The sequence below is a fragment of the Schistocerca cancellata genome, chromosome 6 (genome assembly GCF_023864275.1).
Source record: "Schistocerca cancellata isolate TAMUIC-IGC-003103 chromosome 6, iqSchCanc2.1, whole genome shotgun sequence".
Classification (NCBI taxonomy): Eukaryota; Metazoa; Arthropoda; class Insecta; order Orthoptera; family Acrididae; genus Schistocerca; species Schistocerca cancellata.
The window spans coordinates 576,392,636-576,420,517 of NC_064631.1; the positions used below are offsets into that span (position 1 = coordinate 576,392,636).

The following is a 27,882-nucleotide window of genomic DNA, read 5'->3' on the forward strand; positions in this document are numbered from 1 at the left end:
ATTGTAAGCCATCCTCGAAAACCTTCAAAAATCAATTTAATGTAGCATCCACTAGTTCCAGATACTGGACCTTATTTAAAAAATTAAATTAGTGTATAGTACACCACTACGAGAACACACATACAGCAGTACCCATTTTTAACCCTGAAAGAGCAGTGTGGTCAAAATGAAATTTCTAACAATTGTCCCCGACTGGAAAAAGCGAGAATTACTGATTTGCTCCACACTGTGGGCCATAAACAGCAGCAGAAGACATGGATACACGCGTGTCACACTGAAAGATGACGAGTGTTTTCGGGCCTCACTTAATATGCTTAAAAATACTACCGAAAGAAGGAAAGAAAGAAGATGGACCGATGAGAGAATCGTGTGGCGGTACTTCCATCTACGTCTACATCTACATCCATACTCCGCAAGCCACCTGACGGTGTGTGGCGGAGGGTACCTTCAGTACCTCTATCGGTTCTCCCTTCTATTCCAGTCTCGTATTGTTCGTGGAAAGAAGGATTGTCGGTATGCCTCTGTGTGGGCTCTAATCTCTCTGATTTTATCCTCATGGTCTCTTCGCGAGATATACGTAGGAGGGAGCAATATACTGCTTGACTCTTCGGTGAAGGTATGTTCTCTAAACTCTAACAAAAGCCCGTACCGAGCTACTGAGCGTCTCTCCTGTAGAGTCTTCCACTGGAGTTTATCTATCATCTCCGTAACGCTTTCGCGATTACTAAATGATCCTGTAACGAAGCGCGCTGCTCTCCGTTGGATCTTCTCTATGTCTTGTATCAACCCTATCTGGTACGGATCCCACACTGCTGAGCAGTATTCAAGCAGTGGGCGAACAAGCGTACTGTACCCTACTTCCTTTGTTTTCGGATTGCATTTCCTTAGGGTTCTTCCAATGAATCTCAGTCTGGCATCTGCTTTACCGACGATCAACATTATATGATCATTCCATTTTAAATCACTCCTAATGCGTACTCCCAGATAATTTATGGTATTAACTGCTTCCAGTTGCTGACCTGCTATTTTGTAGCTAAATGATAAAGGATCTATCTTTCTGTGTATTCGCAGCACATTACACTTGTCTACATTGAGATTCAATTGCCATTCCCTGCACCATGCGTCAATTCGCTGCAGATCCTCCTGCATTTCAGTACAATTTTCCATTGTTACAACCTCTCGATACACCACAGCATCATCTGCAAAAAGCCTCAGTGAACTTCCGATGTCATCCACCAGGTCATTTATGTATATTGTGAATAGCAACGGTCCTATGACACTCCCCTGCGGCACACCTGAAATCACTTACTTCGGAAGACTTCTCTCCATTGAGAATAACATGCTGCGTCCTGTTATCTAGGAACTCCTCAATCCAATCACACAATTGGTCTGATAGTCCATATGCTCTTACTTTGTTCATTAAACGACTGTGGGGAACTGTATCGAACGCCTTGCGGAAGCCAAGAAACACGGCATCTACCTGTGAACCCGTGTCTATGGCCCTCTGAGTCTCGTGGACGAATAGCGCAAGCTGGGTTTCACATGACCGTCTTTTTCGAAACCCATGCCGATTCCTACAGAGTAGATTTCTAGTCTCCAGAAAAGTCATTATACTCGAACATAATATGTGTTCCAAAATTCTGCAACTGATCGACGTTAGAGATATAGGTCTATAGTTCTGCACATCTGTTCGACGTCCCTTCTTGAAAACGGGGATGACCTGTGCCCTTTTTCAATCCTTTGGAACGCTACGCTCTTCTAGAGACCTACGGTACACCGCTGCAAGAAGGGGGGCAAGTTCCTTCGCGTACTCTGTGTAAAATTGAACTGGTATCCCATCAGGTCCAGAGGCCTTTCCTCTTTTGAGCGATTTATATTGTTTCTTTATCCCTCTGTCGTCTATTTCGATATCTACCATTTTGTCATCTGTGCGACAATCTAGAGGAGGAACTACAGTGCAATCTTCCTCTGTGAAACAACTTTGGAAAAAGACATTTAGTATTTCGGCCTTTAGTCTGTCATCCTCTGTTTCAGTACCATTTTGGTCACATAGTGTCTGGACATTTTGTTTTGATCCACCTACCGCTTTGACATAAGACCAAAATTTCTTAGGATTTTCTGCCAAGTCAGTACATAGAACTTTACTTTCGAATTCATTGAACGCCTCTCGCATAGCCCTCCTCACACTATATTTCGCTTCGCGTAATTTTTGTTTGTCTGCAAGGCTTTGGCTATGTTTATGTTTGCTGTGAAGTTCCCTTTGCTTCCGCAGCAGTTTTCTAACTCGGTTGTTGTACCACGGTGGCTCTTTTCCATCTCTTACGATCTTGCTTGGCACATACTCATCTAACGCATAATGTACGACGGTTTTGAACTTTGTCCACTGATCCTCAACACTATCTGTACTTGAGACAAAACTTTTGTGTTGAGCCAACAGGTACTCTGAAATCTGCTTTTTGTCACTTTTTCTAAACAGAAAAATCTTCCTACTCTTTTTAATATTCCTATTTACGGCAGAAATCATCGATGCCGTAACCGCTTTATGATCGCTGATTCCCTGTTCTGCGTTAACTTTTTCAAATAGTTCGGGTCTGTTTGTCACCAGAAGGTCTAATATGTTATCGCCACGAGTCGGTTCTCTGTTTAACTGCTCAAGGTGGTTTTCAGATAAAGCACTTAAAAACATTTCACTGGATTCTTTGTCCCTGCCACCCGTTATGAACGTTTGAGTCTCCCAGTCTATATCCGGCAAATTAAAATCTCCACCCAGAACTATAACATGGTGGGGAAATATTTTCCAAATTATCCTTCAGGTGCTCAGCCACAACAGCTGCTGAACCAGGGGGCCTATAGAGACATCCAATTACCATGTCTGAGCCTGCTTTAACCGTGACCTTCACCCAAATCATTTCACATTTCGGATCTCCGTCAATTTCCTTCGATACTATTGCACTTCTTATCGCTATAAACACGCCTCCCCCTTCACTGTTCAGCCTGTCTCTGCGGTATACATTCCAATCTGAGTTTAGGATTTCATTACTGTTTACGTCTGGTTTCAGCCAACTTTCTGTCCCTAGTACTATATGGGCGTTGTGACCGTTTATTAATGAGAGCAGTTCTGGGACCTTTCTATAGACGCTCCTGCAGTTTACTATTAGCACATTAATATTGTTATTCCCTGTTGCATTTTGCCTACTCCTACCTTGCCGCGTCTCAGGAGGCGTCTTGTCGGGCCTAGGGAGGGGATTCCCTAACCTAAAAAAAACCCCATGTGCACTCCACACGTACTCCGCTACCCTTGTAGCCGCTTCCGGCGTGTAGTGCACGCCTGACCTATTCAGGGGGACCCTACATTTCTCCACCCGATAGCGGATGTCGAGAAATTTGCACCCCAGATCTCCGCAGAATCGTCTGAGCCTCTGGTTTAAGCCTTCCACTCGGCTCCAAACCAGAGGACCGCGATCGGTTCTGGGAACGATACTGCAAATAGATAGCTCTGATTCCACCCCGCGAGCGAGGCTCTCCGCCTTCACCAATTCCGCCAACCGCCTGTACGAACTGAGGATGACCTCTGAACCCAGACAGCAGGAGTCATTGGTGCCGACATGAGCAACAATTTGCAGTCGGGTGCACCCAGTGCTCTCTATCGCCGCCTGTAGGGCCTCCTCCACATCTCGGATGAGACCCCCGGCAAGCAGACAGAGTGAACACTGGCCTTCTTCCCCGACCTTCCCGCTATTTTCCTAAGGAGCTCCATCACCCGCCTAACGTTGGAGCTCCCAATAACTAATAAACCCCTCCCCCCGTGTGCCTGCTCGGACCTTGCTGAAGAAGCGGCCACATGTCCACTCACAGGCAGAGCGGGCGATACCACACGGCCAGCCTCCACATTGAACCTCCGCCTCGTGCGCCGCGAACGCCGCTGAACCCGCCACTCCCCTTGGTGAGAGGGTGGCCCAACCGCGCCCGGTACCCGCGAAGATGTCTCGACAACAGGGACAGTGGGTGAAGCATGTAACACCTGGGGTGTACCTTGCGACGCACCAGACTCCCCACTGCCGCTACACTCCGAGGCAGCAGCCTGAAGACGGCTGACCGCGGCCATCAACACGCTCAGCTGTTCGCGAACAGTGGCCAGCTCCTCCTGCGTCCGTACACAGCAGTCACACATCCTATCCATCCTAAGGAATCAATTTACTGAAGAGAGTTAATCAACCTTTAACTAGACTGCTAATTCACTAAAGGCGGCTGTTTATTCACTAAACTGTGGTTGCTAGCCACTTCTTGCAGAAAACAATGAAAATAGCACTACCTGTCTCTGGACTGTATTGAAAACAAACACTAGCACTACTGGCACTATGGTTGACTAAAGGGACTCTCTCTGACTGTATTCAAAACAAACACGAAATCTATGGAACACTATTAATAGCACCCGACAATTAAAGCTTCCTAAAAGCAAATACACACGGAAGAAGAAGAGACAAGTAAGAAAAATACACTTAATACTTAAATTAAGGTAGCTCGCTGCACAGCAGACGTGAAGCAGACGGCAGTTACGACGACAAATTGAAAATTTCCAGTTCATCGTAACTTTACATACACGGGATGTTACGGACTATTATTTTCTTTAGCGTTCACGTTATAGATGCTCACTTCCTTTGCCGCATGCGGCACGCGAGTTGCACTCTCTAGTCTAGGGCCTTAGCCAAATATTCCGCCGTCTTTCTCCCAGTTCGCAAGCAGCACAGTGAAAGTCCTTAACGACGCAAATCGTGATGATTGTGTAATGCGCTGCGCTCCTCGTCAGTTATAAAACTGGTGGGGGACAAGGGGACGGCACAACGTGTGATCAGGTGAAAGTCAGCATACGAAAAAGTAATATAAACTACAGGGGAAGTAGCGTGGCGTAATTATTCTACTTACAGTAACGATAAAAATTATCTTGAGCTCAAACAATGAAATAGGCAATGCAACGAGGTTTAACGCTTTCAGGCAAAATATATTCATTAGTATCAAAATATTACTAAGCGACAACTATGGAACTCTGCACCAGACGTAGATTGTCTAACGGCTTCCATGGGTAACAAAAATTTGATTTTCAGTATTTCGCGCAATTATTAGCCGAATGTGAAAATTTAAAATACTGCCATGATCTGCTTATTAAGAGGTTTAATTTCGTGTTAACAGTTTAACACAATAAGAGATACCGTTGAAAACTCTGTGTGTGTGTGTGTGTGTGTGTGTGTGTGTGTGTGTGTGTGTGTGTGTGTGTGTGTGTGTGTGTGCGTGTGCGCGCGCGCGCACCGACACTAACCACAAAATGCCGACTCTATTCGCAACGCAGTTCGCACACAGTATGCACGTATACCAGTAAAGGCACCTGGAAAATTATATCACCGCACGACAGCGTCCAGAACGTATGATGTCATACACATTCTGATGCCCGAAAAACTAGCTTCTGTTTAAAATGTCGCGAAAGAAAACCTCAACATCACACACGACATTTTAATTTATTGCTTCTTTACTATTAACTCTATTCGCAAGACACTTTTCAGACAGGATCTATATAAATATGTCACTGAATGCACCTGAAAAATTCTATCATTGTGTGACATGCAATTCAGGAGATACTGAGGTGCGTGAAAAACTCCCTTTAACTTAAAATTGAGGACAAATTACCCAGACTATATTCATCTAGTGTTTGATGATAAGTGAACTTAGCGGGTTCCAACGAACATCATACAGAATTTAAAGCTTTTCTAAATTTTTTTCCTCGATAATATGCTTAGCATCAAATATTAAGCTCATTTGCAATCAGACGTTCGATACTATTTTGCACACGGAAGTTTGGTTCTTTAAGGAATCAGTGGTTTACGGGCCCAAAAGACGAGAAATCTGCCATTGGCCAAAGTTTTTTCCTTGTGCTCTGTGGCAATGTACTGAAACTGGACTGTCAAGGATGATTGATACGATGTCACATAAAAAAGGAAAGAAAGAAAAAGCTCAGTTTCATAATTTTCTGTGAGAAAAAATTTCAGATATAATCATGACAGAAATCTGATAACTTCACGGGGATCTAAAAACGGATGTGTAACAATGAATGGTCAAACTAACGGGTCATACAAGAAATTTCAATATTTTTATGGACGCACAGAGTAACTTACGTGGAGAAGGGGAAGAAATAAACAACAAGAGGAAGAGGTCATTTGTCGAACCACAGGGGCTGAGGTGACTGGTGGAAATCGCCAGATTTTGAATGAAGGAAAATCAAGTCTTCAACCGAAGGTCCGTTTATTTCTGTGCATTCACTCCATTAGTTTACCGAAACGAAAAAATAAAAAAAACTAAGAGCGGCTTGCAAGCTCACAGACATATGCAAACACATGGAGTCCACAGAAATTGTTCCAAGGAGGAGGTAGGTTCTGTAATTATCATTTTTGGGTTGTTTGGGGGAAGAGACCAAACAGAGAGGTCATCGGACTCATCGGATTAGGGCAGGATGGGGAAGGAAGTCGGCAGTGCCCTTTCAATGGAACCATCCCGGCATTTGCCTGGATCGATTTAGGAAACTCACGGAAAACCTAAATGGGGATGGCCGGACGCGGGATTGAACCGTCATCCTCCCGAATGCGAGCCCAGTGTCTTTTTTTACACAGTTTCGAGACACGTAATGCCATAAGAACTTAATTTATAGATGAGATTAAAAACTTATTATATCCCCGAGAAATAAGGGTTATCCAATCAACATATCAACAAAAACTTCGTACTCCAGATTCCAGCACCCCTACTTGCGGACGTCTATGAACGCAAATATTTCTTAAACTTCCAACCGTTCAACTTCTTTAATCGCCGTCTAATGAATGCTGCAGGTGTGTGCAATCATGAACTGAACAGGATGAGGCACTTTCAGAATAAGACTGCAACACCAGGAAAGTTAGATGCGTGTCAAAACATGGACAAGTTTCATTACGCTATGTTTACCACAGGGTAACTTGCATTCCCAAAAGGCCTGCCCGCGCGGATGGGCTTGCAGAAAACTTTCCCGCCAACAAAAGTAGCTCATTCATAGGCTTGCCGTATTTGATGTCAACAACATGCCCGATACGGTCCGTGATACACAAGTAGAACCGGCAGACAACATATAGTTGAAGAAATCAACAAAGGGAAAAGAGTCTCCTCCTAAAAATAGAAGGCTGACTTTCGGAATGTGGGCGGAAAACAAGTGAAAGACAAAAAATTGCCTCACATAAATGCTGGCATAATCGGTCTACAGAATCATATTCACCGTCGTCGAGCTAAGTGAAATACAAATGATAGACAACTGTGCATATTTCGATTTTCTGTTAAGCAAATTATGGTGACAAAATTTGGAGTGTCAATTGTTGCGGTAGTTCCTTAATCAACTACATATAATGTACAATTTCCAGGCGAACGCCTTTCAAATACTTTATTTATATGAACTGCAATTTCTTAAACATTGTTCTAATACGATTTGCTACACCTTTTAAAACATTTTAAGTATTTTATTATTATCAAAACCGAAGGCATTTGTGTCACGTTAAAAGTGGGTTGTGACGTCTAGTTATATTTAGGAGTGAGAGAGACAGTAACAATCTGTGATTCGTCCCTCCCTCCCCTCCCCCCTACCGAACCCTGGGCACACAGATTGCAATACATAACGAGCAGTCAAATGAAAATGAGCTAAGTAGGAAGAAGTAAGTAAAAGTGTATTATTTCAAAAATAACCGCCGTAATTGTTAGTACATTTATAGCTCACTGTGAGATAAGACGTGCAATGCCTCCACGGAAAAATGTTTGTGGTTGCCTACGGAACCGTGATTGTACTCACTCGCGCACCTTTTTGTCCGAAGCAAATCGACGGCCACGGATGTCTTTCTTCTGGGCTCCAAAACTATGGAAATCGCATGGCGAGGGATCGGGACTGTATGGAGAATGTATAAAGGCTTCCCAGCCAAACTTCTGCAGTATAGGCGAAAGAACATTGGCAACGCGTGGACGGGCCGACGGGCTGTCAGGGAAGCCCTTACACATCCTCCACAGTGTCCCGATCCGTACCCATGCGATTTCCATATTTTGGAGCCCTGAGGAAAGACATCGTTGTCATCGGTTTACTTAGGACGAAGAGCTGCACGCCTGGGTACAATCATGGTTCCACAAGCAACCGCAAATATTTTTCCATGGAGGCGTTGCCCGTCTTGTCTCTCAGAGCGGTAAGTGCATTAACAGTTATGGCGATTACATCTGAAATAATACACAGTTTACATACTTTTTTCTGTCCATTTTTTATTCCTACTGCCCCGTATAACTGGTTTCCGCTGTTTGGATAGTTGTTTCATCCAGTCTTACCTGATCTTTAGGACTAAGTTGAGAAATAGAGAAGAAGATGAAAGGACGTCGCTTCTACCAGCCTATCGCAGCCAGAACGTTGGCTGCAGTAATGATCAGATGGCAACCCTGGCGGCGTGACCCGCCTCCCGAGTGTGGAAAAGCGAGTCCGTTGCCGGAAGAGTATCCGAGCGCGCCAGCGGCCTACACACACACACACACACACACACACACACACACACACAGCAGATGGAGCCTGAGCGCGGCCGACGCGATAAAGAGGCGTGACTGGGACCCGGCGTCAGTGGCGGTCGCCGCGGCATCCAGAATGGACGTGTACAACTCGCTCCCCGACGTATTCACGTACCACTCGCTCAAGCACAGCGGATACGAGTACACTTGGACGACACAGCAGGATCACAAAGGTCAGTCACCGGTCATGGCCTCCTTTCGTATTGCGCGGATTTCGCCCGGTACGAGTTTTCACTTTTGACTGTTAAATCTACTTTCTTCTGCTACGGCGGAGTTCTTTCAGTGCCATACGCTTTCCATATGCAAAAAAGGCACATACTGTAAACGAATATGTTCCATGACAAACTGAAAATCCAGTCATCTGGTACCCAGCTTCGTGCGTGTTTGATTTTAACAGCACAGCTGAAGCTACTAACAAGTGTCGTTTAAGGTAGACAGCAATAAGTAGAAACGTTATTTCCAACTTTGTGTCGGGAGAGAGAGACTTTTTAATGGTCCCTATTACCAGATAGAGAGAGGCAACCGCGAAACCTGCGAGTGCTGCGTACGTGACTGGACACACGCACTCCACACGGTGCGTTTACAAACATCTCGATTCTCTGAAGTCGCAATTACAAATTCATGATCAGGTAGAAAACATTTGGAAAAGGAAACAGTTTAGGTTTTTAGATAAGAGTCAAAGTCAAACTGAGGAAAAGTATTTTTTTTAACAGGAGAACCAATGACGTGGGCGTAACCCAAATCCATGAATACGTCCAGAGTATCTTTCTGCACTTGAAGTTTCATTATTTATGATTGCTGTCACAAAACCTGTTTGAAGTTGAGGAAAATGACATACAGTATTCGCCAGCTACAAGTTTGCTACTGTCGGATCGCGTCTGCAGACGGGCGTCTTATATCATGCTCCTAATACTCGTTTAGCTCATGTAAACCAGCAACTAAGGTTTTCTTTCTCTTTTTTTTTTACTAGTTCTTATTTTGGGAAGGCTTTTCTCAGAATCAGTTTTGCACTGTGAACATTTTTGATCTTATATAGTATTTACTAAGGTACATAGTTAGCTATACCTTTTAGTTCCGACAATCAAAACGCAGATGTGTGTTTACATTGAGAGCAGTTCTCCGCGCCTGGTTGAGTAACTACGTGACTTATTTAAATCATCTGACGAGTAACCAGTAAGTCAAAACTGGTTATGTTGCCTGGCTGAAACACATAATTCAAAAAGATTGTTCAAGATCGTCACTGCATTTCCCGAAAGCAGCGTGCCTAGATTGGGTACAACGTGTTATGGGTATCGTCGCGACACGTTCTTCACACTCTGAAGATTGATCACTTTTTAACGTAATCGGTTGCTCCTTCATGGGCAAAACTCCCGGACTAGCAATAACAGCAGTATCCAAGAACGAGATCGTTAAACGTTACGAGGGATGTGTTTGTGTTAGATATGAGCGAACGAGATGTGCCAGTGCGGCCAGTTCACGGCCGAAAGCTGCGGGTTCATTAGCTCGCAGTGCTGCGCTTGGTGGTTGGCTGGAAAAGCAGGAGGCTCGGCTCGGCGGCCGAGCCCCTGGCCGGCCTTCGGCGCGCGCCCAGCGTCTATTTCTGGAGACAGCTCGCGGCGCGGAGCGGCTGCGGTCCGCGTGTCCTCGTTACGAATCCTGTAAACACTGCCGCGCAGCGCGGAACCTTGCCGGCGGCTATACGTTTCTGCGCAGTCCGCTCTCCCAACCAATGGAAGCCGCGCCTGCGCACTGACTGCGCATTTGCGTCTCGTAAATTAGCGAAGCACATCTAACAGGCATGAAATGTTTGCTTCCTTCCGTAATTGTGTCTCCAGATGTGTTCTGAACAGCCAGAACGTTCGTGATCGTTTATCTAAATTCATATACAGCCATATGTTTCTAATTTTTGTGAAGAGGATCGTGCCACATACCTTCCGTTCCATTTACGTATGGAAGGCGGAACAGTGGCTGTTCAATTACTTCTGTCTGCGCCGTAATTAGTATAATCTTGTCTTCGAGATACTCGCGTCCGCAGCACACCCTATACTGCACGCATCTGGATGGTGCTAAGCGATTATCAAAGCTGGCAGCCCAGACTTATCTACTGCAGATCTCCTGGCTTAAACATGAACGCGAACTGCTTCAGAACGGTTCTTCTCAGAACCAACCAGACAGACACCTGAGCCATTAAATTTTGTAAAATTATGTAATCGACAATTGTTAGTTGCTGTTGAAATGTAATGCCATAAGCTAAATAAATGAATACATTCTAGATCCTGTGCGGGCTGCAGTATGTTCCCACAATCCTCACGTAACACTGGTTCTGAAACTCCACAGACTTTCGCGGAATAGTTGGCATTTTTCTCCACGTGTCTGCAGTCCACATTTCCCAGTATTTTTGTGAGGCTCTCACGTGAATGAAATAAACCTGACCATTTGAACTGACCTTTGTATACGTTCTGTATCTCCTGTTAGTTCCCACTTACTTTGTCTGCGCATCCTACAGAGTTCGTATAGCGTTGCGCGCTAGCTTGCTAGACAGATGAGCCAGGCCTTGATCGAATCCACCCGGCGGATTAATGGGCATGGGCATGGGATGGGATGGTACACCGGCCAGCCCGAGTGTGCATTTTAGGCAATTTCCCATGCTCGTTTGGGCAAATGCTCCGCTGGTCCCCAACATCCACCTCACAGTGAACGATAATACAAACAGTTAAAATACGAGCACACACAGGGCAAAATTTACGCGATTGAGACATGACGCTCTCGGCTTCACCCAATTAGGGGTCACTTTGACGCCTGACACACTTAAGTGGTAAAATAAAATTTGCTAAACCTAGAAAAAAACGGGCTCCGTACAAGACGGAATAAACGCTAGGGCAAAAGATGAGGTCTGTGTCCGATGCATTTCTTCAATATTCTAGGATGGTTCGCACAAGTGTTTTCTTGGCAGTCTCCTTTGTAGGAAGGGTAATCACAATGTTTTAATTATCAACTCGTAAAACAAATATACGCAAGTTCTCAGGTTCATGTCTCCAGGTTTGGTACACACTGAAATCTCCTTATGTTTTCAACACATCTTTCTTTCGTTTTTAATGTCTCATGTATTTACTCAAATTAAACATAAATACATTTTCATAATGAAAACTGAAATATAGTTTCCAACATTTGGACATAAAGAAAACACAGGACTCTAGTATTTGCTTTTCATGGAGTTTCCTGCTGCATAAGGCCTTAGCATTGAATGTACATTCTTGCTGGTTACATCCGAATCAATATTATTTCTTTCTTGCAGAATAATGTTTTTCAGTCTTGTTTTACTTGTGATATGGTGTTATCTGGTTCTTCCAATCTTTACCATGTGTTCACTCAGTCAGGTACAGGCCAGGTGACTGAGCTGGTGTTTGAGTTTAATGTGGTATGTTGTAGACGATCGTAACCTAGCAACTTCTGTGGTAAGCTTGTTGGAAATAATAATTCCGTCCAAGATTTTTTTTTTTTTGAGCGCTTCTCTACAGATGTTCTTGGTTCAAATGGCTCTGAGCACTATGGGACTTAACATCTGACGTCATCAGTCCCCTAGAACTTCAAACTACTCAAACCTAACGAACCTAAGGACATCAAACACATCCATGTCCCAGGCAGGATTCGAACCTGCGACCGTAGCGGTCGCGTGGTTCCAGACTGAACCGCCTGGACCCGCTCGGCCACACCGGCCGGCACAGATGTTCTTGTAGTATATTTTTATAAAAACACTTGTTCATGTTGCCATCAATAAAAACTAGCTTACCCAAACCAATAAACGCCATACAACGCCACGCAACTGCGCTGTCGCCTCCGTGTTTGACCCTAGCTTCCATATTTTTAAGACAACCCTTAACCGGTTAGCACTTCAGTATACACTGAACTTACGATCCTAGAACTCATTCTCCTTCGTTACGTACTCATTGGCAAATACTAACCGCTTGTTCTTGTTTGCTTCACTTACATACGGTTTTCTTCTTGGTGTTCTGGAACTGTAACCAATGCTGATCAGAACACTACTAACTGCTGTTTTCGTGAACCATCTTCCCAAGATGTTCTTCCAGAATTGCTCTAATTTTTGTTGCTGATATGCTGGAATTTTGCTTCAGCATTTTCAGCTCATGTCTTGTATCTATTGAAGTAAATTTTAACATAGCACCTGTCCTAGGTTTTACAACGTTGGAGGCCGCACCACATAGTGGACGGATTTTTGTGGACAGCTTCTCCAATTTCTTTACTGTTCATGCATATGCAAAATGATTGTTCTCTCCTCTAAGGTCGCCTCTTCTACTTTCCGTCCCACTCGGATTGTGGACACTCGTAACTGAACTTGCTTGTGTACTGTTATGACAGCAGACACGAACGCGTTCTGAAGGTACAAACAACAACATGTGTTTGCTGCTATATTGCAGATTGCGTTTGAGTACTTATGTTATAAGGTAACGTAATGTTATTACGGGAAATCACATGTTGAATAATACACATGTATTCTTATCATTCGTGTGCCGTGTGTGTTTAAAACATGACATAATGCGTTCGTGGACTCACGGTATAACAAATATTTTCGCCTTCTGTATCCATTACTCCAACATTTAAAGCTGGATATCCATAATTTGAATACTTGTGTCCGTTTCTGTATGTACCTGCAAACAATCAAAAAATTAACCGCTTAAAATTTCAACTCGTAGACCGACTGCCTATTCTCAGTATTTTAGCAATGAAGCGAGGTTTGCTACCAACTTTACTTCCGAACCAGCCTATGTGATGATGCCATTTCATATCTCCATTAACTGTTACAACGAGGTATTTGTACGACTTGACTAACTCCAACTATGACATACTGATATTGCAGACCTTGATTATTACGTTTTTGCGTTTTGTGAAGTGTACAATTTTATACTTCTGAACTTAAGGAAAATCATCAGTTTTTGCACTATTGTGCAATTTTATCAAGATCTGATGTGATATTTGGGCACAGTTGTATCACCCGCAAAAAATCAGATTACTATTAATATAGAAACGTCCACGTTGATTAAAACTGTGAGCAGATCAGGACTCAAACTCTAACTTTGACGGTACTGGCAAACTGAAGCTGTGAGGGTGTTTTGTTTGTCGTGTCGGGATAAACAAGTCAGAAACAACTTGGCTGCTATACGCAAGGACTCGATCTCGAGTTCCGGGTCCGCCACACAGTTGTGATCTGCCTCGAAGTTTCAAAGCAGCGCACACTCCGATGCCGAGTGAAATATTCGTTCTGGATGCCATAAGAGGCAGGCAAATGAAAACGAGGCAATCGGGGCAAAAAACAAAGCAAGTATTTGTCATTTCAAAGGTAATCGTCATAACTGTTAATAAATCTATCCCACTGTGAGACATGATGGTAATTGCCTTCACGGAAAAATGTTTGTTGTTGCCTACAGAATCACGATTGCGTGCACCCTCTTCGTCCGCTCAAATATTGCCAACGTTTGGAGTACACTGCAGAAGTTTCCCTGGGAAGCCCTTACACGTCATCTATACAGTCCCTATCTCTCCCTAAATAATTTCCACATTTTTGGGGCCAAAGGCATTCGTGGCCGCCGATTTGCTTCGGACGAAGAGATGCACGCCTGGGTACAATCATGGTTCCGTAGGCAACTGCAAACATTTTCTATGAAGCTACTGCCTGTTGTATCTAACACTGGTTTAAATGTATTAGCAATTATTGCGATTAATTTTGAAATAATGTAGAGTTATTTACTTTTTTTCTCGTTTTCATTTGACTGCCTCTTATGTATTGAAGTCTTAATGGACCCAGGGTTCTCTTGAGGGAGGGAGGAGTTACAGAATGTTCCTGTCTCTCCCATTCCCAAATATAACTTGCTGCCATCTCCGCTTTTAACGTGCCACGAATTCCTACGATTTTAATAATAATAATATACTTAAAATGTTTTTAAATATTTGTTTACACCAGTGCATAGCACACCGCTTTAGGGCAACTACAAGAAGTTGCAGTTCATATAAATGGAGCATCTGGAAAGCGTTCGTCTGAAAATTGCGCAAGCCATTCAGTTGATTAAGGAACTATAGCAGCAACTGACACACGCTACGTTGACGTCATAGTTTGCACGACAAAAAATCTAAGCGTGCACTCACTATCATAACTTTTCTCCAACTGTCTCGTTTTCATTCGACTGCCTTTTATATTGTCTGTCAGGTCATTAATATACGATATATACAAGCTTCCTGCTAGGGCAAGTGGTCTATGTCCGCTTTGTTGGTGTCAACAGCGGGCTCTAGAGCTACTGTATCTCGTGTCGTGTCAGCATAGACTGAGAGAACTGTCTGCTAAACACTATACTAGAAAGCAACTAAAGTTGCAGGTAGATACTGAAGGGTGTTGCAGCAATGAAAACTGCAGTACACTGATAATTTTGTAATTTTTTTCAGTTTAACACACAATAATAATAATAATAATAATAAGAGAATAACGAAAAATAAATATAACACATAATTATGCACAACAATAACGTATATATGGCCTTCACCGGTTCTCGCACTCTTAAACGTAAACCCTGCTTCTCTAACTTTCTATGGTGACCTCAATAACACTAGTGACAGCACAAACTATGGGAATCTCTCCACACTTATTTACTGCATTGCGTTCTCCGAATGAAGCTCAATGGTTTTGAAGGACTCTGGCCTGATGCAAAAGCACACATGAACATTATGAAATACATATCCCTCGTTATCTACCACCAGTCTGTCCACAGCAAACGTAAACAATTAGCATTTCCATTTACGAGAATTTAAACATAGCCTGAAAAGCTTGTAAGGTGTTGCAGTGTAGGTTGTGCTGTGAAATAATTGTTAAGAAAAATTTGATACGTTGCGCTGTTTCTGAGCAACTTAGCGTAGAAATTAGCCAGGTCGAGGCGCAGGCAGACTCAAGCCGACTATCAGAGGCGGTCTCGCCAAACGTATTTTTCGTTTGGTTTTCTCAAACCGAACAAACGTAGCTTTCGCTCACCTAGTTTAAATTTATCACTTACGAAATGGCACATTTTTAACTGGTAATGAGCATTTCAAGAAGTAACAAACGGACCACAGATGCCTATGCATTACCGCATTTTAGCGCATCGAAGTGCTTGAATTTGCGCGCGCAACGACCTGATTGGCTAAATTCAATGCTGAATAACTCTGCAACGGCGCAAGGTATTGAATTTTTTTCTTAGCAATTATTTCTCAGCACACCCTCCCCTGCAACATCCTTACAATATTTTCAAATTGTTTCTGACCACCCTGTATCAATGCTAAACATAATTAGGCTATAATAATTCTATGTAACACGATGGGACTGACGCGAGAAGCTCAAAGTAGTGATTATTTACCTGAGGTAACCTGTACAGTAGGCCTACTTGACGCTTCAGTCATTTGCATCAGTTTGTCCGCTAAACCCTTGCCGTTCCCTGTGGGATATTTGGTTGGCAATGTCGTCTTTTAGTTGTCCAAGAACCAGGATTTCTTAACGCAAAGCGAAATTGCCCATCTACAGTATTGTTATTCCAGATGTCACAATTTAGAGGGCACTAATACAACATGTTCCGGTACACCGACTTCCACATTCATGATCTAGCCTTCTTCCACCCGTACGCGTGGTTAACTTCTCCAATAGTTTGGCTGGTCATGTTATGATTTTCAGGGAGTCATACGGTCTCGCTGCACGGCAACGTAGCCGCTAAGGTCCATAAAACATTTTAGGTAGCTTGTTGTTCCCAGCAAAGACTGTCTTCCAAGTGGACACTGCCATAAACCACAAGGTATAAAATTTCCAGGATACGTTTGATGAACTTGGGGATGAAATAACGCATTATTTCTAGGCCTTCACAATCGTGTAGTTTAAATATTATCCAGCCACTGGTGTATACCGGAAAGACGATTAAGGATGTCACTGTCCTCCAGCATCTCTCAGGGAATTGCGACAGGTTATTTACAGTAGTTACAAAAAAGAAACGTTAGCCATCATTTGCAGTTTATATGCATTAATCTGCAAGAGAATTCTGAGCGACTGGATCCGAAAGCAGGGCTTATTTATAGTAGGGCAGGTCGCAATTCACAGTTTGTCCAATCACTACAAATACGTATTAACGCGTGTGTTACATGTGGGAGCCATTCGTTCCTCAAAGAAGTATGTTCTGTGTGTATGCATACCATTGTCTGTAGGGATAAGCAATTACCTACGTTATTCAGTCCATGATAATGTTGGTTGAGCTTCGTGGCTGTGGATTAAAGTACTTGGAAAAATAAAATTAGTGGCTGGTTGCTTATTTCTTGCAGTGCATAAATGTGTGGACTTTTCTTTACTGATAAGAATGCCGGTTATCGATCTAATAATCCTCAGAGGCTGACTCCACTGAAGGTAGTTCTCATACGTAAGTGGGTGTTTCGTCGAAGGGCCGCCATCAACGTTCACGTTAAGTTTTTTTGAGTGGTTTTTTTGAATCCTTCAGCTGCTATTTTCTTTGTTTCCTGTACGATTGTACAATTTCGGCCTTTGGCCATTTTCAAGTAATTTATGGATGATTTTTTGGGTAACAGATTATGTCATATACGTTGTTGCTCCTATGACATCATCTTATGCTCATAAATTATTTCGAATTTATGAGCATAACATTATGTCATATGTGCAACGACGTATATGACAATCTGTTACCAAAAAATCATCCATAAAATACTTGAAAATGGCCTAAGGCCCAAATTGTACCATTGTACAGGAAATAAAGAAAATGGCAACTGAAGGCTTCAAGAAATCATTCAAAAAATTCATCGCAGCTGAGGACCATATCGCATTGAAAATTTACGTTAAGTGTTGGACTACAATTATTGTGCAAAGACATACGTTGCTATTCTGCGGAAAAACTGGCATTTTGTAAAAATTTTGTCGCCATTGGAGTTCAAGCAGTACGAAATAGTTTCCAGTGCACAATAAACTGTTTCTTACCGGAAACGTCCGTGTATTTTAATAGATAAACGTCATACTTAAATCTAGAGGTTAAAAAGGTCATTTTACTTGGTCACAGGCATAAAAAATATTGCGCGATGCGCAGCCTTGTGGAAAAAATACTACTTATTATCAACAACAAAAGATAAAACACAACCACCGGTTCACCTTGGACACTCGAAAGGCGTCATCGTACTATCGCAGGCGCGACAACAAAGCTTTCTACGCCGAATACGTGTTCAAGCAGTCTTGAATGTTTAAGTAATTAGGGTGTTTAATAAAATTAATGGCCCTATTACCTTAAAACACAATTAACGCAAGCAGTAAACATCACTGTTACAGCTGTCCTCATTACCACGGTTATGCAAGCCGCAACGATGCCCTACGAAAGAAATTGCTTTCGTGCCACACACGATCCATTATTCCAAGGAAAATTTGCGTCCTGAGACACTAGATAACAAAACACAGGGAAGTTGTTTTCGAATAATAGCATGCAGCGTTCATTGCTGCCTTCTATAATCCAAGTGCGATTCCACTCGGCCTTCGTAAACTGCTTACTTGCATTATTTATTGTCACTAACCAACTCCCCCCCAACCCACCATCTCCTTCAAAGAATCGAACTTCCATGTATAAAACAGTTTAAAAAAAAAAAAAAAAGTTTGCTGTACGTAGCATACACTGGGCAGGTGATCTCAATTTTAGGTGAAAGCTAGTTTATCTCAATTTTTAAGACATCATATCTCCTGAACTGCGTGTTGTGCAATGATATCAATTTGCAGGTGCATTCAGGGGTGTATATGGCTACTGTCTGCAAAATATGCTTTGACTAGAGTCGGTCGTAAAGAGGCAATAAATTAAAACATGATGCTTAAGTTTGACTGCCAGACAGCGGAAATGTAGTAAGCGACAAACTTTTTTCCTTTATTATATTGCCTGGGGTGCTAACTAGAAAAAGCCTCAAAAAGGTAAGAAATTAAGTGTAAAGTTTTTGCAAGTTCTAAATCTCTCAAGCCAAAATACTAGATGCATAAAGTCTGTGCAATCCGCACGCCGTGAGATACGGTGCTTCAATACATATGCAGTAATTGCACAGTTTTGAGCTTTAATGCTTATTGTGTTCAACATCTAATGTAAAATTCCTTACACTTCTCTTACTAATTTCCTAGTACCACTGGAGTCAATAAGATCCATTAAGCACAATGGAAAATCATATTTTTCTTGTTTTCAAAGCTATTTTTTTTAAATGTGCGATACTTTCTCTGAGTCAATTGTATCCAATGATATTTCATTCATTTTTGTATTAATAACACACTAAAATTTATTTATAGTTTTTTGCAAATAAATTTCTTTTTTTCCTTAACGTAATATTTATGAAGATGGAATCACTACTTTTATATTGAACAACTGTAATGTATGTTTTTATGTTGGTGTAAATTATTTGGGTCTACATTACTCCAGTGGTACTTGATTCAGTTATGACCATCTCCAGGCCTGTGAATCCAGTACACACACACACACACACACACACACACACACACACACACTAATCAGCCATACAAGCTTTGTTACAAAATCTGAAAATTTTTCCGAGTATCGTGGACACTATTATGGAAGATGTGTTCACACTTCACAGACATGACATATATGCTGTGACAAGTGATGTGCTTGCACTCTCAAAGTAAGTCACCCGTTGCAGCGTGGTAGTATACCTCATGTCTCTCAAGAAACAACACATCTGACCTAATAGTATCTATGGTAGTCAGAAAAATTTTTAGATTTTGTGACAAAGCTTGTATCGTTGATTAACATGATATATGCAATTACTTAAATTATGTAATGTACTGGTTTCAGTCAGATCTGAAGATGGTCATGCTGACTGAAATTACCTGGTTAGTAAATTTTTGGGGGCCCATTACTGAATTTATATCAAAACAAGCACTTTGGCTGGGAAAAAAACTGAATCAACTAGGCTCAATTTCTGTATCCAAAAACATGTAGATAAAGGGGTCCTCATCAGTTAATTTACTGACAGCAAATACATACACTACACTGTGTCCAATTCCTTGTGTGTCATTAATTGAGATGATGGAAACTGTGGAGGAGACAGACCAAAAGCAGATAACTGAACACGCAGTGCACTTCTGTGAACTGTGGCTCTATGATGCACTTTTCACTATTTCGGTATACAATCCATCCCAGTACAGCTTAACAGAAATTTCAGACAGAAAATGAAATAAGTACAAAATAAGAGAAAATTCAGATTCAAGCTGATCACCAATTTCTTTTTTTCCAACCCAGGAGGAAGAACTGATTATGTTAATGGAACAAGTTTTCAAGGCACTATCACATGAACACAATAAAATACATGTTAAACCAAACAGAATGTCTTGAAAGTGAGAGGTATACCTTATTGTTAGAAGAACAAGCAAAATCATTACACAAGTGAGACATTTTTCTTCCATTGCTTCCAATGTAATAGTTAAACATATTGTGTGTTGAGAGCTCTCATACTAGCCATCATGGTGACAAGCACATGGAGTATGACCAAGATTTGAAACCACAGCATGTTTGCCGTACTGCACCTATAAGTAAACACATAACTCAGGTATGGTTCATGTGTTTAGTTGTGACTATCAGTTTGTGCTCTACTGCTGTTGTGATCAGACTAGTGATCAGACAACTTGCTCGTGAAGCTATTCAGACTTTTGAATAAATATTACAGTTAAAAAAAATGGACACAATTTTTGTTTATGGAGAAAGATACCACACTGTTAGTAGTGTGGCTGTATGCTGGAAGGTAGCCATATCATGCCAAATCCTCATTATCTGTCTTTGCAAATATTATTTTAAATAAGTCTGTCATCTGAACTGTGAAGAATCAAATACACAACTGAGTAACAGAAACTGATGCAAGGAAGATAGTTCACATTGATTGAGAGAAGTGGATAAGCAAAGACTCTTGTCTGCTAATGTGTCGTGTGAACTTTTTAAAATTTGCATCACTGCTACCCACTTCATGGGACACTAGAGTGTCGGAAAAATCTATTTACTACTAGATATGCTGCCACTCTAACTGGAAGACATCCCTCTAGACATAACACAAACTGTGTGGTACCAATATGACCACCCATTCTGCAGACATAATTAAAGACTTGAACAGAACATTTGGAGATCATTGTTTGGGTCATATGGAGAAAACAAAACAGTTTGTATGCTCACCATAATATCTCTGGTCTTGCATCTGTAGAGAAAATTAAAATTAGCAGTCTGCAAGGAAAACTGAGTTGAAGATACAGGCCTGTGTTGTTGTAAGTTCAGATGAAATTCAGTGTGCAGTATTATCAACCCAGAATCACTTTACAGTATGTATCAATGCCAAGGATAACATTTTTGGCATATGACACGATAGTCAAACAGGAACAGTACCCGAATTATATGTTGGTTAGATTTAGTACTGTACAATGGACTGTTTGAGGGATCTCTTCTCCAGATAGCATGACAGTGATTTGCAGTGCTGTTACCTTGCTACTGTTTGACCAAGTTCCACATGTCATGTTGTTTGACTGCTATTTGAAGGTTCTCTTCAATGTCACAGGAAAAGTACATAGTTTCACAATAAGGCAGCTATGAACATTAAAACTTAGTTGCATATGTCAAAAAATTGCTGTATTGTGCACCGTACTTAGTGAAAACTGTACCTCAATATATTTATTCACTTTGGCTGTACTTGTAGTGGCCTGCCTTAAGTGCCACTCTGGCCAACACTATTGCATACTGACTCTTCCTGAAACTATGTTTAATGAAAACAAGACAGAAATACTATGGTGTAGATAAGCAGCACATAGATGCAGTTCTTCCGCAAAGTTTAGCGTAAAGTAATTTTATCAACAAAGGCTAATGAGACTGTGCATACTGATCCATTACATCTTTCCTTTTTAAGCTGTTCTTTATTTTGAATGGGAAGGAAGTTTTTTAATCCATTAGCTTACTTCCTTTGTGTTTATGTTGAAATTCTCAGGAGGATTACTTAATTATAGTGTGAGAGTCATCCATCAATTTTTAAAAAGGAATTATGCCCTTATTCCACATTTCACTAGATCACATCAGACTATTAGGAATGGCAAAATAATGACTGCACATGAATCACATGAGTGTACTTACATATATACTTTCACAGTGCTGCCATTTGAGCAGAATCTATCTAGTTACTCATTAATGGATGATGTAACTAGCAATGTTGCATATGTTCATTCTTATTGAAAAAGATGTAACCATCAATAGAAAAGTCTCTTTTCTCTTTCTGAAAGAGAGCATATTTGTCCTTGGCTGAAGGTACATTATCTACACATGTAAAAAGTAAGGTAAAACTCATGAAATTAGGGTTCGGTTTACCAGATAATGTTAAAAGCCTTTGCAGGTACATGCCACATGACCTTATACAAGAAGTTTATTTATCACCTCTTAAATTAACACCGTTGACCATAAAAAAACTTTATAAAATATAAAGGCAAATAATCGCTGAGAAACCAACTACTATTATAATCAATGATAAAAACAATCAGATATTAATATATTAGAAGATTAGTGCTGCAAAAGAGAGCCTGTTTCTCTACTACCATGCAACTATCAACAGTGATAAACATACAAAAGTTGTGGCTTTGTACTTTATATTGTGTTTGTTTCTGAAATGTACTTATAAATTCAAAAGCTAGAGAAATGCAAACTTGTAATGAGATAATTTAGGCGAAGAACAGTGTAAATGATTACACTGCACAAAATAAAGTACCTTGAATATGACGAGCTCACTGAGCACTAAGATGCATATATATCAAATTTGGTCTTTAAATATGTCTGCTTGTGTCTATATATGTGTGGATGGATATGTGTGTGTGTGCGCGAGTGTATACCCGTCCTTTTTTCCCCCTAAGGTAAGTCTTTCCGCTCCCGGGACTGGAATGACTCCTTACCCTCTCCCTTAAAACCCACATCCTTTCGTCTTTCCCTCTCCTTCCCTCTTTCCTGATGAGGCAACAGTTTGTTGCGAAAGCTTGGATTTTGTGTGTATGTTTGTGTTCGTTTGTGTGTCTGTCGACTGCCAGCACTTTCATTTGGTAAGTCACATCAAATTTCATAATCAGACGAATGTTTTTTCACTTAGTGCTTGACTTTATTAAATTATGCATATGATGTTTTTGCAACAATTCTGAATTCTCGCAGTGATGTTCTCTAAGCACAGACAGTAATGTCTCACCAAACCATTATCCTATGTTACAGAGTATAAGAGATACCTTCACGTATTCTTTTCAGAAACATTTAATATACCAAAGCAGCTAATATTTCATCATGAAAACCATTTATTTGCAGACAATAAAAGCAATTACATTAGATGTGATTTTTGTTTACTCAAAAAGAAATCAGCATGCTATCTCAGATTCCTCCATATTACGAAATCCAAATGTTTATTTGGCACTAACTATAAGGTACACATGTAACACTCCCCTTTCAGTTGCAGTACTATGCTTTGCAAGTATATCTTCAAATAAATGATAAAGTCTTTAAAGCATCTGAAGACTGTCTACTCTTTCTGTTTCACTAATAATTCTTCTTAATGTGCAACACTTTATGATAATTCCGCTAACTGTTTATGAGGAACAAAGTTTGCTTCAAGTGTGCACCATTTAATAAAATCAATACTGTTAGGATCACTGCACAAGGGTATTATAGTGAGTGGCTGCCTTCTTCCATTTCATTTCCTATGTTCTTACCACATCAAAATCTGTTTGATGAAAATTAACAAGAATCAGTGATCAAATGGAAGATTATGGTGAAGATACAGGTAAAGATGCAGTAGCCAGGCAAATGGAGGTTGGGAACTGACGCAAGACACTACTAATTTTCAAGGCTTCAAATCTTTGAAATGGAGACACTCTTCAAATGTCAGCATTACATAGTGCATATTTTAACCCAGCCCCTTAAGGACACAGGGTACTTTCCGGCTCAGCATTATGTAAAAATCAATACCTATTTCTTTCAGGTACTGTTCATAACGTACATGTTTTACAGATTTTTTTTATATCAGGTAATGCAGCACACTTTCTAAACAAATTAAAATTATTTTGGATATTTTTTAACCTGCTCAGGGTCATAAAAAAAATTACAAAGAAATTGATGCAATTTGTTTCCAAAATGCTTCCTCAAATTGAGGTACCATTTAATTCAATGTTACACATTTGGAGGAGACAAAATTTTTACCAGATATGCATGACATGATGGCTGAGGTACCAGACTATTTAATTCCAACTATTATGTATATTACAAGGATAAAAAAAATATCACATCTTACATTTTAATTTTTATATTTTTTTCCTAATAAAAATGTTATTTTTTCTATATTTAGTTGATTCTGCAAAAAAGCTTAGGTCTACTACATAAGTATGGACTATTGCAAGTTACAGAAAAAATTAGAGCAATGCTTTATAAACTTTAGGAAATATTTGTACCTGAATTCTGAAAAATACAACTTGCGGGAAATTGCAAATGAAGATATGAGTCCAATTAAACTGTGCCTCAGAACATTTCTGAAGCATAGTCTTCATCCTGCAGCATTTCTCCATCTTCAAGCTTCCTCTTGGCATTCCTTTTAGCACTTCTTGTTTCTCTAGTAACTTGAAGAACGGATCTTTCAGTTTCATACAACCGTTATCTGTCACACGCAAGCACTTTATCTTCCATATTAAAGCCACATTTTGTGCCTAAATTTCTCAGGACTTCCAACTTTCCTATCACTCCATCACTGAAACATATCACTGCATATAGTACACCAACTTTTAATATATTTAGTCCTACAAAAACATTCCTTGGATAATCTTTCCCATATGCAATGGTTGAAACTTTCATTTGTATTCTGCGTGCCCCATGAAGACATTTACTAAGCAGAACAGTGTCATTTAGGTCTCTAAAAATTGGTTTTATTTCATTCATAACAGGCTCAGGAAGAGAATGCTTATGATGGTATATTTGACCACTTTCTTTTGCTTTTCTGTAACCACACCAAGAATCTGCTCCTTTACGGCAAAGTCCATGGACAGGGTGGTCATCTGTGGACAACTTATGAAAATAGGTGGCCCATACAGCCTTTCTCATTGCTGTAACATCATTCAGAGGTGCAGTTCGTCTAACTGCCAGTCCATAATAACTCTGAAGAAGGTCTATTTCAGTTTCTGTCAATCTGCCTTGGCCAGACAGAGATTTTCCATCAGATAGCAACTTTTCTTTCATTTCTCTTCGTAGCTTCTTCAATCTAGCACCCATCCTCTTTTGCACATGTCCACAACACTCCAGTACTGTTACCAAGTTATCACCATAAACATTGAACTCATTAATTTTATTGAAAGCTTTAGAGTCGCCATCACCTAGGTCATTTGTTTATCTAACATTATAAACAGGCACCAACCTCTGAAATATTTTTAGAACTCCATCACACTCCATACCTCCACTGTAACCATCATAATTCTTAGAACACTAATGTTCAATATGTCCTTCAGTGTTACCATGGCAGGTGTGGCCGTACTTAGATAAGCACTCAATATCAACAACTTTTCCATTCTCCAGAGAAGTAGCACTTACAACACCATTCAAGGAACGATGTCCTCGACGTTGCCATGTCCCATTAAGTGTAACAGCAATGTTCCTGGTTCCACTAATATTTACAGTTTCTTCTACTGCATGTTTCATACATGCTTTAGATACAACAGTCAAGGAACCTAAAAGTATTTTTATGTATTTGCTGAACCTACTGGGAGGAGGAGGAAGATCCGTCAAACCACAAAATGTTTGAGCAGCCTTTTTTCTTTTCCTGTTGCACGCATTGCATACACTAACCTCAAATTCACATCATATGAATGATGCACAATGTTCAAAGTCATTTTTGAGGTAGATTTATTGCAGGATCTACACAGAACAACTAATTTTTATGCTAAACCCTTCCTGCTACTTTGTTGTTCAGTTATTTCCAGACATCCTACACCGTAACACTGTTTACATTTCACCACTTCCTTTATCAAACATCAACAACAACATATCCACTACAAAGAGCATCATTATTTAACACAAAAATTTGAATCAATAGGAAGTGTGCCATGTGGGAGTTTCTTCTGTGAAGACCATAAGTTACTTTCAACAGTGTGGCTTGTTTTATTTGTGAACTGGGTACCACGGAATTTCCTTTTATTGAATTTCTTTATGCGTGGCATAGTTTGTATTTATTGCACATTAAAGGATATGTTGTTGTTGTTGTGATCTTCAGTCTTGAGACTGGTTTGATGCAGCTCTCCACGCTACAAAGGATATGTACTTCCACAAATATATGTAGCACTTGGGCAACAACACGTGAACAAACTGCTTCAGCAAAACAAAAGTAAATACTAGCAAAGATAATCATTTACAGACACTAGAAAGCTGCACTGTTACCAACATATACAATGTATCATACATATAATCACTGGAAACAAAGTTCACAGTTCTTTACGAAATAATACTGGTTATGTAACAGAAATAAATGGGGTGTGGCGGCATACATGACCATAACTTTAAAATTGGTATATATTGGTCATTTTTCATTTGAAACCCTATAATGTATATATCAATATAATCAGGAAGGACTGTAGAATTTTCCATTATTTATAAGTAACCTGTATCCATCATCAATCAAATTTGCTTCATTAATAAATCCTTCTCTATCTGTTGTTTGTATGTATTGTTCAATCAACATATACCATTTGCTATTTTAATGTTTCTTTTTTCTTCTAGGCAACAAAGCATCTGCAGCGACAAATAAAAACAAGGCTTCTTGTTCTGGAGCAAAAGCATCAAAGGAGCCATGTCCTATATGTCAAGAAAAGCAACGCAGACCTCTGTCCACCTACATTAGAACTAAATCTCGTCAAGATCACAAAAATGATGCCTGTATTGAGGAAGAGACTGATAATCCTGAACAACATTCACAAAAAACAGCAGAATTAAACATTCAGGCACAGGATCAGGGATCAGCACGAAGTCAAATAAAATCATAGTTGAACTACCTCTGCAGGGGTTGTAAATTTGTATTTTAATACTACTTGTACATAATTTTTTAGGAATATCATTGAATAAGACAATTCCAGTAACTTTATTGTAGCACTGGATAATTAACAATGCAATCTAGAACTTGTTTGAAATTTTACTACCGTCTCTTACAATCCTGGTGAAGAATGTAAATAATTCGAGAATGATATTCATGAAAATGGTTAATGTAAGTCTGAAAGATGCTTTTCAGTATGTTCAAGTGCAATAACACGATATTTTTTTTTTAAGAATTTAACTGACTTTGACCAGGAAGTGTGTGTGTTAAACTGTTTACATTCCAAGTCCAATAAGACTTCAAAACACTAGTCATTTACTTAACAGACTGAATACTTGTATAGAATGAGATAATTGTCATAGTTTGTTTAGCATTTTTTTATTTTATTTGTGTTCTGTAACATATTTTAAAGTTTACATTATTGAGTGCTGTAACAAGATAGAATGATACACTGAATCGTTCTCATGCTCCCAAAAAGTGACAGTATTTACATTTCCCCTACTTATGCTGGAGCCTCTCTATGAACCATTAAGGTAATTAAATTTTAACTGCATCTTCATCTTCACTGATGTTCAAAAGGAGTAAAAAAAAAACTCCTGAGCAAAAGTATCCTTTTTTATTTTGCAGATTATGCACATACCTGGTTTGTAGTTTCATTAACTCTATGTATAATATTTTATATATATCCCTAAGTCTGTTTACAATAAAACAGTAGAAAAAACCAATAATGAAATTTCCCTGTTGGGGTACTATACTAAGCTACCCATAGTTCTTAGAAGCATTATCCCATCAAAGGGAGATTATCTTCAAAAAAGTTTCCAAAGTTTATTATTCACACTCAACTGTTACTTTCCACTTCTCTATATATAGTTTCTACACCATCAGTAAATAATTAGTCTTCCTCTGCCTTGTAGAAGTCTGCAGTTTGCCAAGTGCGTCATTTCATGTGAATGAGCTAAGAGCAAAAGATGCCATGGTGCTTTAAGTTTTATCATCCTTGCCACCAGAACTGATTCTCTTTAAATTCAAGTGAAACATTTGTGCATTACTGTGCAGACAATAACTACAAATAACAGCAACAGGAGCAGCAGCAACCACAACAATAATCTGTTGTCATTGGGGCATTACAGTAATAGACAATGTCACACACATAATTCAAAT

General features: G+C 40.3%; 2 protein-coding genes across 2 annotated transcripts in view; one reads left to right on the forward strand and one right to left on the reverse strand.

The window, feature by feature from the left end:
- The window catches only part of LOC126190690 (kinesin-like protein KIF14), a 270,020-nt gene that overhangs the window by 152,647 nt on the left and 89,491 nt on the right, over positions 1-27,882 (reverse strand). The window lies entirely within an intron of this gene.
- LOC126190691 (uncharacterized) lies at positions 8,616-27,443 on the forward strand. Its single transcript, XM_049931151.1, has 2 exons — positions 8,616-8,771; positions 26,412-27,443. Exons 1-2 carry the CDS (start codon positions 8,675-8,677, stop codon positions 26,672-26,674), a joined length of 360 nt encoding a protein of 119 aa, XP_049787108.1. The 5' UTR covers positions 8,616-8,674; the 3' UTR covers positions 26,675-27,443.